The sequence below is a fragment of the Stegostoma tigrinum genome, chromosome 9 (assembly GCF_030684315.1).
Source record: "Stegostoma tigrinum isolate sSteTig4 chromosome 9, sSteTig4.hap1, whole genome shotgun sequence".
Classification (NCBI taxonomy): Eukaryota; Metazoa; Chordata; class Chondrichthyes; order Orectolobiformes; family Stegostomatidae; genus Stegostoma; species Stegostoma tigrinum.
Window position 1 is genome coordinate 41,109,608 of NC_081362.1, and position 14,090 is coordinate 41,123,697.

Below are 14,090 nucleotides of genomic sequence, written 5' to 3' on the forward strand. Positions count from 1 at the left end.
TGGAACATGCTGGTATGGCATGGTTCATATGGTACAGAGGGAAACAACAGAGTTTACTGCTTAAACATAATTTAACAGTCGATGTAGATTAAAGCAGTTTTGCATGTTTAATTCTCCCTATCAGTAATTAAAGCAGAGTTTAATAGTACATTGATAAGCTTCAGACAAAATGAAAACACTACTGGCTGCCTTTAATAGTCAGAATCTGATAGATCATGCTACATCTTTTGCATTTTGAGCAGTGAAGTCTCACATTTAGTACTGTAAAGTCAATGGAAAGCTTTCTTTTAAGCTTCATCTATTCAGATAAAGACTGGTTGTTCATTGTTGCCTCCATCTGTAATTTTTGTGGAATTTTGTAACTAATAGAAAAGGTTTCCCTATGGGAATGTTGATTACTTCTATCATGTTTAGCATGTTTCTATTTTTTTGTTAGAAATGTATTTTAAAATTGGAGCTCTTTTCATCAAAAGTAAAGCTATAGGAATCTACTGAAGTATTTGTTCGTTGCCTAGTGTGAATTGACCTTCCATCTTCAATTGTATATGTTAATAAGGATGAAATAGAATGTCATGAAAGCATGCTAAATTTGTATTCTTTTAATAAGTTTGTTTTGGAAGGGAAGGCATTGGCCTAGTGATATTACACCGCTAGACTATTAATCGAGAGATCCAGGGAATGTTCTGGGTTCTGACCTTGTTCAAATCCCAAATGACAGATAGCAAAGTTTTAATTCAGTAAAAATCTGGAGTTGAGTCTAATGATGACCCTGAAACCATTGTCAATTGTTGGGAAAATTCATCTGGTTCACTAATGTTCTTTCGAGAAAGAAACTGCCATCCTTACATGGTCTGGCATACATGTGAGGCCAGACCCACAGCACTGTGGTTGACGTTTAACTTTTTAACTACTTTTTGTGGTTGACATTTAACTGCCTAACCAGTGTTGCCCACACCCAATGAACAAATAATGAAGTAAATCCTATGGCAGAAAGTGAATTGTTTTAAATTTGCTCCTGGTTTGTGGATGTTGCTGGCTGTCCAGCTTGTGATACCTGTCCTTAGTTGCTCTTGAGCAGGTGGTGGTGAGTTGCCTTCTTGAACTGCTGCAGCCCATGTGCTGTAGGTAAACCCACTACGCCCTTAGAGAGAGAATTCCACGATTTTGACTCAATTACAGTTAAGGAATGGTGAAATATTTCCAAGCCACAGTAGTGAGTGACTCGGAGGGGACAACTTGCAGGTGGTGCAGTATCTATGTATTTTCTGCCCTTGTCCTTCTAGGTGGAAGTAATCGTGAGCCTAGAAGGTGCCTTTGAACTTTGGTGAATTTCTGCAGTAGATAGTACACACTGCTTCTAGTGAGCATCAGTGGTAGACGGTGTGGATGCTTGTGAATGTGGTGCTAATCAAGTGAACTGCTTTGTCCTGAATGCTGTCAGGCTTCTTCATCCAAGCATGTGAGGAATATTCTATCACAATCCTGGTTTGTGCCTTGTAGATGAAGACAGCTTTGGGGAGTTAGGAGGTGAGTTACTTACCGCTGTATTCCTAACCTCTGACCTGCTTTTGTAGCAACTGCTGTATTTAAGTGGTGATTCGAGCTGCGTTCTGGTCAATGATAACCCCCAGATTGTTGATACGGGGAAATTCAGTGGTGTCAAGAAGTAGTAGTTAGATTTTTCTGTTATTGTAGATGGTCGTATCTTGGCATTGTGTGGTGTGAATGTTACTTGCTATTTGTTATCCCAAGTCTGGATCTTGTCAAGGTCTTTACATTTGAACATGAACTGCTTCAGTATCAGGAGTTGTGAATGGTGGTGAACATCCCAACTTCTGACGTTATGGAGGGATGGCTGTTTGTGAAACATCTGGAGAGGGTTGGGCCTAGGGCACTACCCTTTGGAACTCCTGCAGAGATGTCCTGGAGCTGAGATGACTGACCTCCAACAACCACAATCATCATCTTATGTGTCAGGACTAGTTTCAGCCAGCAAAAAGTTTGCCCTCGATACCCATTGGTTCTAGTTCTGCTAGGACTCCTTGGCATCATAATGTCAAGGGCTGTCACTCTCCCCTCACAGTTATTTTGTGTTCAGCATATGATTTGTGGAATTAGTTTACGAATATTAATTGCGGTTGGATAAGTGGAAACATTTATGTGCAATGACTGAGTCTCAACTGATAAGAGGCAATCTCATTTAACCCATAAGACAGGGAAAATTCACACCAATTTTGTGATTAACGATCAGCTTTCATTTTCATGTGATTATTTATAAAGGGTTTAAATCTTTAAAAAGCTTAAATGCAATTATAAAGTCATTACAGTATGTAAGATTCTATTGTGTTTGAATACTACTCACTGATTTAGACAATGTATTTGACGTATCTTGACCTCTGCCTTTGTAGTTCTGATGATATGGATGCTCCTGTAGAAGATATTGGAAGCCGTTCATGTGTAACTAGGTTTGTGAAGACACTGTTGTCTATTATGGAGCATGGAGTCAAACCTCACAGCAAACATCTCACTGAATATTTTGCATTCTTGTTTGAGTTTGCAAAAATGGGAGAGGAAGAGGTAAATTAAATGGATATTCTGTCTTTGGAGACTTAGAAGGAAAAGTAATTAGATGTTTCACTCCAATTTTCCTCGTTACTCTACTAACTGTTGTTTAATTATTTCAGAGCCAGTTTCTTTTGTCATTGCAAGCTATATCGACAATGGTACATTTTTATATGGGAACAAAGGGACCAGAGAATGTAAGAATTTTTTAATCATTCTCAATAAACGTGAACTTCATAATGTACTATTGGGCAACAGTTTTTCTAAAGTCTGGTAGTTATTTGTTCTAATTTGCTATAATTACCAACATTATGTTAATTTACTTTTTGAGTCTTAATGTATGGAACTCTATTTTGCCATCATTTTTGAAGTTATATTTCATTTTGAACTAATTTGCTCTTTATGGCACACAAAAAATAATGCTATAACATTTCCTCGTACATTGTAGTTGATTGCAGTGATTTCTTTAAATTATGCAGATATATTGCTTCAATGATTAGTTATAGGATTGAAGAAGAGAAGATTCTTCATAATGGCAATTTGTAATTGTCTAAACTTTGCTTATATTTTTATAACTTTGTTTTTTTCTTTAGCAGTTTCCCCAGCCCCAAGTTGAGGTATTGTCTGAAGAAGAAGGTGAGGAAGAAGAGGAGGAGGAAGATATTTTATCTTTAACAGAAGAGAAGTACCGTCCTGCAGCACTGGAGAAGATGATAGCCTTGATTGCACTTCTAGTAGAACAGTCTCGGTCTGAAAGGTAAGGCTCATGCAAAGTTGACTCATCCAGCAAGAGCTTTCTAATTGCTTCTACTTGCCTGTTCCTTCCCCACAGCCTTGAAAACTCTCCGATGAAGGGTCTAGGGCCGAAACGTCAGCTTTTATGCTCCTGAAATGCTGCTTGGCCTGCTGTGTTCATCCAGCTTCACACTTTGTTATCTTAAACTTTTTCAAAACTTTTGTTCTATATCACAGAATTATGATTGCATTCCTCTTTTTGCTTGCACATATTTAACCATTTTAAAAGTTAACAATTTGTTTTAAATTGTTTTGTTTCTAGGATTTAAAAAAGTAGCTGTGTTTATTAAATTGCCATGGATAGGTAATTTATATATGAGCTGTTTATTCAGTGGTACTTCTGTTTGCAAGTGCAATCGTTTGAATTTAAAAAAAAGGTCCAACTTTTAACATTAATTTTATAAAATGTGCTGATTTATTTATCAAGAAATGGAGATTTATAATATTCAAGTATACACACGTATTTTATTCCAGTCTTAACATTTGGTATTCAGCACTCTTAAGTTGCACTTTCTAATTCTGTCTTTTTTAAAAAAATAGGCATCTCACATTGTCACAGAATGACATGGCTGCCTTGACAGGAGGCAAGGTATCGTCAATAGACATAGAACTGGTGATATATATTTCTTTATTTCTTTTAAACATCACTGTATAAGATTTCAATGACAAATAGGATTGCGTCAAAAACTTATTCTTCGTTCATGTTACAGAATTAAGCAGGCAATTGTAAATGTTCAGTTGTTTAGAGCTCTGATTTTTTTTTACTTACACATTTGTGGACTGCATGCATTGGAATCCTACAACAATTGCCTTAATTTTCCATCTCCAGAATCTGGTTATGCAAGTCACTTTCCAATTCAAGTTTTCTAGTACTGTAAACTATTCTCATTTTTTAATCCAAATAACTATGTCAAAGAAGATCCTATTGTTTAACAAGCTTGTTAAGAAATATAATACAACAACAATAAAATTTTCCTTCTATCCCCGTGCATTGTTCTACTATCTCCTCTGATTTCTAGGTGTGCCTCACCCTATGTACAGAAATCAAAACTTCATTTAACAACGTCTAAAACAATACAACTGTTAATGGAATGTATTTGTAAAAATATATTTTATTCAATTTTATTATATTCTGAATGCCTTGTCTATCGTTTTCTGACCACCTCCCAGCTTAGCTCTATAGTTACAGGTTATTTAATTTTTACGATGTGCATGAATTTATTTGGATGTAGTAATATTTTAAATATATAACTCCCCAATAAGTGTGTGCAAGTTAGTTTTGATAACAACTGAACGCTTTCAAAGTCTGATGTAACAAATACAAGACACTGCAAGTAGACCATTTTGTTGAGATTTGTTACAGATCTGCCTATCAGAGCAGGAACACACTCGACAAGCTACTTCATTCAAGAAGGTTTTGGCTGCTCTGTTTGTATGCTTAATTCCACACTCCTGCCTGTCCACCTGTAACGCTTAACTTCCTTGTAGATCAAAGATATCTCTAACTCAACATTTAATACATTCAAATACCTCTATCTGAAGATTCCTCCGAATCTTGTATGTTTCAATCAGATCTAAATCAGTATAAGCTCAACTTAATCTTTGCCAATAAAACAGCCCCTTTATGCCAGGAACCGACATTTGCCAACCTCCTCTGAACTGCCTTCAATTCAAGACATCCTTCTATAAGCGAGAAGACCAAAACTTTAATCTAGTTGTAGTCACCAATGCCCTGTTTAGTTACAACAGGATATCCCAACTTTAATGTCCATTCCCCTTGCATTAAAGGCCAACATTCCATTTGTCTTCCTAATTATTTGCATGCTAAAAGCACCAGATCCCTTTGTGTCACAGAATTATTTGTGTCTTCCCATTTAAATAATAATCTGCTTTTCTATTTCTCCTTTTGCATTTTCCCATCTTGTACACTGTCTGCCAAATTGTTGTAAACTCATTGATGGCAGCTTGTAAGGCTATAGTTTGCATTGAGAAGGTTAACTCTGTTTAAAGTCTACAACAAAACTGGAGTGTCTTCTCTAGGGTGCAAACCTGGGAAAAATTTATGTGGACTCAGAGCTGTCCAAATATCAGGGTCACCCACTCAAGAGTCCAAAGGAACGTGAAGCAAGTTTCACACTGGCTTGGTAACAGGAGTTGCAAAAAGATGACTTTTAGATACCAATCTGATCTTGGGCTTCACTCCAGATATTTTGTCAGGGTTTATTCCTTTAGCCTTCAGTTTTCTTAGGGTATTTAAATAGAAATGGGATTTTTGCTAGAGTTAGAAGTTTGGTTCATGGGTGCCTTGACCTTCATATTGCATTCCTGAAGATCAAACCTTCTGAGAGTCTTTAGCATGGGTGAAGAGGAGTCAAATTTCAGTGTGACATGAGGAGGTCTTGCTGAGAACTTAATGGCAGATAGACTGTCTCCTGATGAGAAGCTTATATGTTTGGCTTTTTTTTTGAAATGCTGCTAACTGACATTGTAGGCAGAAATTGAGAAGTGAAGTATCACGTGCAAGTGGATAGTATGCAAACTATCTTTTTCCATATATTGATTGTACCAATGGACTTGTTTGATATCCATTCATTTAATTTATCTATATCTCTTTGCCGACTGTTTGCTTTCCTACCAACCTTTGTCATCAGCAAATTTGCCTTCACTAAGGTTAGTTTCTTCATCTGGGTTATCAACATGGATTCTAAATAATAGAAGCTTCCAGCAATGTTCCTTGTGACACCAAACTAGTTAGAGATTTGCCAACTCGAAAATAAGCCATTTATTCTGACTTCCTGTTTTCTGTTAGTTTAATCAATCCACTGGCTGTAAAAATACTAGCTTGAACACCATAAACTCTTACATTGTGCAGCAAACTCTTAATATGACACCTTAACAAATGCCTTTTGGAAATTCAAATCACTATGACACCTAGTTCCCCTTATCCACTCTGCTTGTTAAATTCTCAAAGGACTTCAACAAATTTGTCAAATGCCCTAGTACTATTGCCTAGTCATGGATTTCAGCATTTTCTGGATGGGTGGGGGAGGGGTGAGGGGGTGAGGGGGGGAAGCGGGGGGGGAGGCGCAGTGTCCAAGAGTGGCTTGTTTGCAACACTATTAGCTAAACTGGGTCTGAGGCTGGTGCTGAGTGAAGTCCACGTCATTCGAGGAGGAGGCACCATATAAATCCCTAGCTGCTGTAATGGGGGATCCTGGAACATGAATCCAAAAGATAAGCTGAAGCATTTGCAACAATGTCTATCCTGGCCTTCTCCCGAGATCCCCAGCATCACAGATGCCAGTCCATTATTGTCAATTCCATTATTTCTAGGTGATATCAAGAAATTGTGAAAAGCACCAGATACTGTAAAATTTATGGGTCCTGACAACATTCTGGCAATATTATTGAGGACTTGTGCTCCATCAGTTTGCTGCACCCTTAGCCAACCTGTCCCAGTACAGTGTAACACTAACATCTGCCTACATATGTCCTATATGTAAAAAGTAGGTAAACTCCAACCTGCTAATTACTGCACCATCAATCTATTGAGTCAGTAGTAAAATAATGGAAGTGATCATCAACATTTCTATCAAACAGTTCTTGCTTAGCAATCACCTACTCACTTATGCTGAATTTGGGTTCCACTACTGATCTCCAAATCACATTGAAGTCTTGGTCTGAATATGAGCAAAAGTGCTAAATTACATTGTCCTGTGAATTGAAACCCAATTCTCTCTCAGTCTTCAAATTGCTCAATCAGCTCTGATCTTATTTGCCCTATGCTGATTTGATCCTCTCTTGGTTAGTAATAAACAGGTTATTGCCCATTTAGTTCCACTTTTTAATTCGGTCTGTTGTTGTACGTACACCCTTAGGTAAGTCTAAGAGGACATTCAACTGTGCCGTTTTTACGCACGTGGACTGAAACATCAGTATTTCTTTCCAGCTCAGAGGGTGTGCTCTTAATCTGACACCGAATTGGCAATAATGCCTTCAGGACCCACCTGTTTCAGCTGCTGACAGGAGTATCCATTTCTGTAACTCTGCTTTCAGTCCTTGTCCACTGATTTGCCACCTGCATGTCCACATATTTAGGATGTTGGCCCAGACTCTCTCTTTTTTTTATTCCCATTATCATCTCTGACCTATCTGAGTAAACCAATCACAGTCCTTCGCAATACATAGGAGAGGTGCTAAGAGTGAAATTCTCACTTGTTGTTACCTGCAGGAATTCCATGATCCTATCCAGTTTACTACACTCACTTTTTTGTGCCTCCAATTTCAGTGGTCCTCTGCAGTACAATGCTTGGTCGGTTTACTCACCCTATCTGCAGTCGGAGTTCTCATTCACACATATCGCAAGAACCTAGAATATGTTAGATAGGTCCAAGAGCTGAGACCCTCGGCCCTGTGTTACTTTCTGAATCTCCTCCCTGCTCCCTATCACGGTTGTATCTTCCTGTCCTTGACCACTGATCACATTTGAAGTACTTAGCCTAAGCAGCGTGACTGCCTTCTAGAATGAAATCCATATAACTTTTCCTTCCTTATTGCATCACATTTCTGAAACTGCAGACAGGTAGTGTAGATGTGGTCGCGGTGTCCATCAGCTCTCATTTGTTATGGTTGCAATACATCACCTACCCACTAACTATCTCCCTAGTAATTGATTTAATTATTTAGTGTTCATGTTTTGAAATGTTATTCAATGATTGTTTATAGTTGTTTCAAATAATTTAATACAGTATATGAATTTAATACTCGTATCTTTTCATCTTTCTTTGCCCTAACCGGTGCCCAACTTTACTGATTAAAAAGTACATGTCACTTGCCTGCTTAAGTACTTAATACCGTTCAACCTTGCCCCATCCCCCAAGTCCTGTCTCCTCCTCTCTCTCTCTCTCTCTCTCTCTCCATCTCTGCAACTGCTCCTAATTTATAAACAAGCAATTTTTTCCTTTACTGCATCAAATACTCAAGATGATTATTGCATAATGTTGTGGCTGAAAATTAATTTCCTAATGATAATCATACACTTGAAATAATTTCAGAAGTTGATCAAGAAATGTTGGATGTAATGCTTAGATTTTCCAGCTTAATGTGTTCTATCATCGAAGCCTTTTTGTTTTGAAAATATTGTGCTGTTGTTCATTAAATGGAATTTTTTTTAATGAAGCATAGAAGCAAAGGAAATTCTCTTTAATGTTATATTATTCTCTGCAAACTTAGGTCAAAATTTAATGCACCCCAATGCATCCTCCCAGGCACAGCTGGGAGAGGGTTGGGGAGTATTTGTGGCAGAAAGCCCATTACTTTCGAGACTTGATCCCAACTGAGTCTGGGTGGGAGCAGTCAAGAACAGCCTTTCCTCCCAGAGAACAATTAATTTCCTTAAGTAACTTGTTAAGGGCCTTATCCCATCACTATATCTGCTGGCGCTTAAAAAGGCACTCCTGGGAAGCCAGCCTCCTGTCCTCTACTGTGAACTCACCTAGTCGATGTGCCCTACTGACCCAAGGGATCACATCCCATTTTTCCGAGGCCCAGTGCTCCCAGTATCGGCAGTGGGCACCTCTTCTGGCCTCTTTTCTCCAAACAGGGACATCAACTCTACAGGGGAGTTTTATGCAGGGAATATTTCCCTACGAGATTCAGTAATGACTGTAGTAGCCTGCAAATTATCTAATTGAAATTCAGTTCCAACAGGGTTCTTGGAAATGACTGCAGTTGGGTTGTCACTGGCTCTCCAGCTGGTAGACTGGCCAAATTCCACCCTTAAAATGCTCTTCTTGTAGATCTTCTATGCAAAAATTTGCCAGTTCCACATTTGGGCTAATTAGTATTAAAATGAACAAGCTGGTATTGTTTGTATGATGAAATATGCTTTCATTTTAAATGATGCAAAATTAGAGATTTCTTGGAGACTTAACTTAATCTTCGTATTGATCCTATACTGAAAATGGGTCTTCCTTAATGTATTTGATTCAGTCTCAAGACATGTATTTTATGACAAAAATATGTCAAATTTGCTTTGTTCATTGGTAGCTATTTAAAATTGTGCTGCTGCTTGTCATTGGATGCTGCCTATTTATTAATCTTTTCTGAAAGTCGTTATTTCTGGTTGCTTTTGTTTTCAGGGTTTCCCCTTTTTGTTTCAACATATCCGAGATGGTATTAACATCAGGCAGACGTGCAATTTGATCTTCAGCCTCTGCCGTTACAACAATCGTCTTGCAGAACATGTAGGCATATTTTGTGTTGAGATCATTCGGGACTGCTGCTTTTACTTTAACAGATATTTGTTACATAGCTGGGGGGAAAAGCTACAAATGTGTATAAATACTGTTTTCTCTTTTGTGTGTTTAGATAGTGTCCATGCTATTCACTTCAATAGCAAAGCTGACTCCTGAGGTATGTCTGTTGTATTGATGTATTTGTTGACGTTAAGCTGCAGCTTCTTCACAGCATCTTATGTTTTATTTGTCAACTGTATTGTTTCTCCTGAAATTGCTAATCTATAGAACCCCTGCATGCTACTAACCCTTCAGTCCTTGCCCAAGCTGTATGGTGAATGTCAGCAGACTGTTATGCTATGGCAGCATAGCTAAACCAGGTCTTGACACCACCCAACATTCAGTTTTGAATATCTGATCTGTAATGCTGTGCCACCAGTGTGGCTAAAATGACTTAACTCTCCATAAACCACAAATTGAAATTTTCATATTCGTATGGTTCAGATTCTTGAGTGCCAGAGAATGCTGAGGTATTGAGTGTAACAGTCTCCTGGTCATTTAAGTGTTGCAGCAAAGGGATCCTTTAATCAAAAGAATTATTCATCTATAAACAATGTATGTTTCATATTATTTCTAGGCTGCACAGCCTTTCTTTAAGCTACTTTCTATGTTGATGGAATTTGCTGGTGGACCACCTGGAATGCCTCCATTTGCATCTTGCATTCTTCAGAGAATTTGGGAGGTATGCGTAAATAACTAATTTGGTAAAATGTATTGCAACAATGTAAATTTTAAGGTGTTTAATTTTCACAACGAATGGAATTTGTTTTTTTCAAAAATATCATATTTAAATTAATAATTACATTCCAATATATGCATAATTCATGCAGTTATTCACAATTTATTTTAGTTTAGGCCTGAGTTAAACTCATAATTGCCGAGTTTCAAGCAAGATGAAAGTCCTTTTCTTAATTGTGTACTGACAGTTGCACTATCTAATGGGAGATTTCAAATTGTTTTTCAGGTTATTAAAATAATTAACATTTGTTCTCTTCCATTTGATTAGGTTATTGAATATAATCCTTCTCAGTGCTTAGATTGGCTGGCAATGCAAACACCTCGCAATAAGCTAGCTCATAGCTGGGTACTTCAAAACATGGAGAACTGGGTGGAGCGCTTTTTGCTGGCACACAATTATCCTAGAGTCAGAACATGTAAGTTGATGCTAGATACACATTTTAATGTTATAGTTTGTAATTGAATGTTTTTTTAAATATGTGCTTTTCCATCCTTAACCACATTTTCACTGGTCTTTGATAGAGTAGTGACATGGAATGCTTTGGTTGCATATGTAGCCTTATTTATCATTTATTTTATTCCGTGCCAATTATATTGTTTTTGAATGATTATTAAGTGGATCAATTCGTAGTAGTCTTGCATCTGAGTCAGGAGATTGTGTGTTCAGGTTTATGGTACTTGAACACAGATCAAGGTTTGACACTCAGGTGCTATACTGTAGGACATATGCCATTTTACAGATGTGTTGTTAAATTGAAGTTCTGTCTACCCATTCAAATGGATGTAGAAGTTTCCATGGCATTCCTTCAAAGAAGATTAGTGGTGTTATCTCTATATCTTGGATAATATTTATCGTTCAGCATAACAAAAACAGTTGATCTGGTACAATTAAATTCAAACTTGAAAGCTTACTGCACACACATTCGCTTTCATATTTTATACTGCGGTGACTACACTCCAAAAAATACTTTGTTGGCTGTAAAGTAATTTGGCTTGACCTATGGTTGTGATAAATCTATCTGAAAGCAAGTCCTTTTTGTTAAGGCGTCCAGAAGTGATGAATGTATCACAATCAGTGTGTAGCTTAGGTATTGTGATTCATTATATTGATTGCAATTTTGTTCATTCCTTACAGCTGCAGCTTACCTTTTGGTTTCTCTCATTCCAAGCAATTCTTTCCGTCAGATGTTCCGATCAACGCGTTCTTTGCATAATCCTACACGTGATTTACCTCTTAGTCCAGACACTACTGTTGTCCTCCATCAGGTGTACAATATTCTTCTGGGTCTACTTTCAAGAGCCAAACTATATGTTGATGCTGCTGTCCATGGCACCACAAAATTAGTTCCTTATTTTAGCTTCATGACCTATTGTTTGGTCTCGAAGACTGAGAAGTTGATGTTCTCTAGTTACTTCATGGACCTCTGGAATCTGTTCCAGCCTAAGCTGTCTGAACCTGCCATTGCGACAAACCACAATAAACAGGCACTGCTCATCTTCTGGTACAATGTATGTGTGGATTGCCCAGAAAATGTGCGATTCATTGTACAGAATCCTATAGTGACGAAAAACATTGCTTTTAATTACATCTTGGCTGATCACGATGATCAGGATGTTGTTCTCTTTAATCGAGGGATGCTACCTGCATATTATGGAATTTTACGCCTGTGTTGTGAACAATCCCCTGCTTTCACACGGCAGTTAGCTTCTCATCAGAATATTCAATGGGCTTTCAAAAATCTAACACCTCATGCAAGCCAGTACCCAGCGGTAAGTGTTTTGTATTGATTTGGCTATATTTCATGTATTTTAGTAAGCAGAATTCATTGTTCTTGGAAGTGTTGCATGACTTAATTGTAAAAGTGTGTCAGAACAGTCAGACATGCTGGATTTTTAACAACTGTAAGATTCTTTTCTTGAGTTATGTCTGATTTATTTTTATAGACAAGTGTCTGTTTTAAGATTATATTTATTTTGACTTTATACCAGAATGTTTCCATCTAATTTACATATTAATGTAGCACAGGTGGAATTAATGTATTTTTGATTTTATTAATTCTAAACCAGTAGATTTCTGACACAATTGTGTAACAAGTTCAACATTTAATGTTATATTAATAAGTTGTTTGTTAAACCAAATTCTAAAATAATTTGTCCATCACTTTGGACACCTTTGACATTTGTTTGCACTTCATGCTAGCAAATTGACATGATCTATACTCAATAAAAACCAAAAAGACTGCGGATGCTGTAAATCTGGGACAAAAACAGAAGTTTCTGGAAAAGCTCAGCAGGTCTGGCAGCATCTAGAAGAAAAAAATCAGAGTTAATGTTTTGGGCCTGATGTCCAAAGGGACCTGGTGACCTTGTTCATAAGTCATGCAGGTGGCGCAGAAAATTTGGAAGGAAGTAGTATGTTAGTCTTAATCACAAGAGGATTTCTACACAGCAGCAAATAAGTCGTGCTTCGGTTGCAAAGGACACTGAAACCACACCTGGAGTACTGTGTTCAGTTCTGGTCCTCTTAGTGAAGGAAGGATATATTTGCCACAGATGGAGTTCAGCAGAGGTTCACCAGATTGATGTCTGGGATGATGGGATTCTCCGATGAGGAGAAATGAGGAGACTGGACTTGTTTTATCTGGAGTTCAGAATAGTGAAAGACAATCTCATAGAATCTTACAACATTCCTTAGGGGCAGACAGAATAGCTGCCTTAAGAAGGTGTCCATTGGCTGCACGGTCTAGAATCAAAGAAACCGTCTCAGAATTTTTTTAAGAATCCATTTAAGACAGAAATGAATAGAACTTCTTCACTCAGAGATTGGTGGGTCTTTTGAAATTTTCTACTCCAGAAAATTTTGAAAGCTTACTCGTTTAAGGAAAGTTCAAGATAGGGACTGATGAATTTCTGCTTACTAATGACTTCAAGGGAGAGGGAGATGATGAAGGGGATGTGACTATGGCATTGAGATAGATGTTCAGATATGATCTGGATTCGTGAAGCAAGCTCAAGGGGCTGAAACGCCTGCTGCTCCTCTACCTATGCTCCAATCAATTATTAACTGCAGACCTTGGTATTTGGAACACAGAAGTTATGGCCACAAATGATCGAGCAGTTAAATTGGAAAAGTTCAAACCCAAAACGAGATGAACACAAGTATCTTTGAGGATTACTTTTTTTAAAAAAAGTTCCTCATTACTAACATTCTGTGCCTTTTGTTGAGGAGATAATTGGCACTAGTCAAGCTTTTAACCTAATGCTAAACTTATGCTTGGACTGTCTTACTGACCTACATCTTGTAATATTGTGATGGCAGCAGCATTTGAAAGATTGACCTTGATTTCAGAGGCAAGACTTAGTACTGAACCAAACATTTTAAAAGGGGTTCACAGTAGTTAAAAGATGTTCTCTTCTAAGTTAGTCCTTTTGGCTCATCATAATATTGATGATTCTTCAAGTATAACCAGTGGAAATAGCTTGAGTTGTGTTGTTCTCACTTGCTACAGCAGAATGAGTGGAGAGCTGAGCATTCAGAACTGTTCAAAATGTTAAGGTTCATCTGATTAGTCATGTGCCTGATAACCCTTTGGATGACTTGGCTAACTGAAAGGATGTTGAACATTTTGTGCCTGTCTATTGCTGAATAACACCCTTTCAGGGAAGAACAGGAATACGTTACTGCTGTAATGATTATGG

The 14,090-nt window shown here is 37.7% G+C and overlaps 1 protein-coding gene across 1 annotated transcript in view; it reads left to right on the top strand.

Annotated features, from left to right (window-relative positions):
- usp34 (ubiquitin specific peptidase 34) overlaps positions 1-14,090 on the top strand; it is a 329,850-nt gene that overhangs the window by 262,754 nt on the left and 53,006 nt on the right. The window contains exons 60-68 of the mRNA XM_059648851.1: positions 2,409-2,577; positions 2,685-2,759; positions 3,156-3,319; positions 3,898-3,946; positions 9,498-9,602; positions 9,727-9,771; positions 10,231-10,335; positions 10,660-10,807; positions 11,527-12,161. Of these exons, the coding sequence (XP_059504834.1) occupies positions 2,409-2,577; positions 2,685-2,759; positions 3,156-3,319; positions 3,898-3,946; positions 9,498-9,602; positions 9,727-9,771; positions 10,231-10,335; positions 10,660-10,807; positions 11,527-12,161 (1,495 nt within the window). The remainder of the gene's footprint in view (positions 1-2,408; positions 2,578-2,684; positions 2,760-3,155; positions 3,320-3,897; positions 3,947-9,497; positions 9,603-9,726; positions 9,772-10,230; positions 10,336-10,659; positions 10,808-11,526; positions 12,162-14,090) is intronic.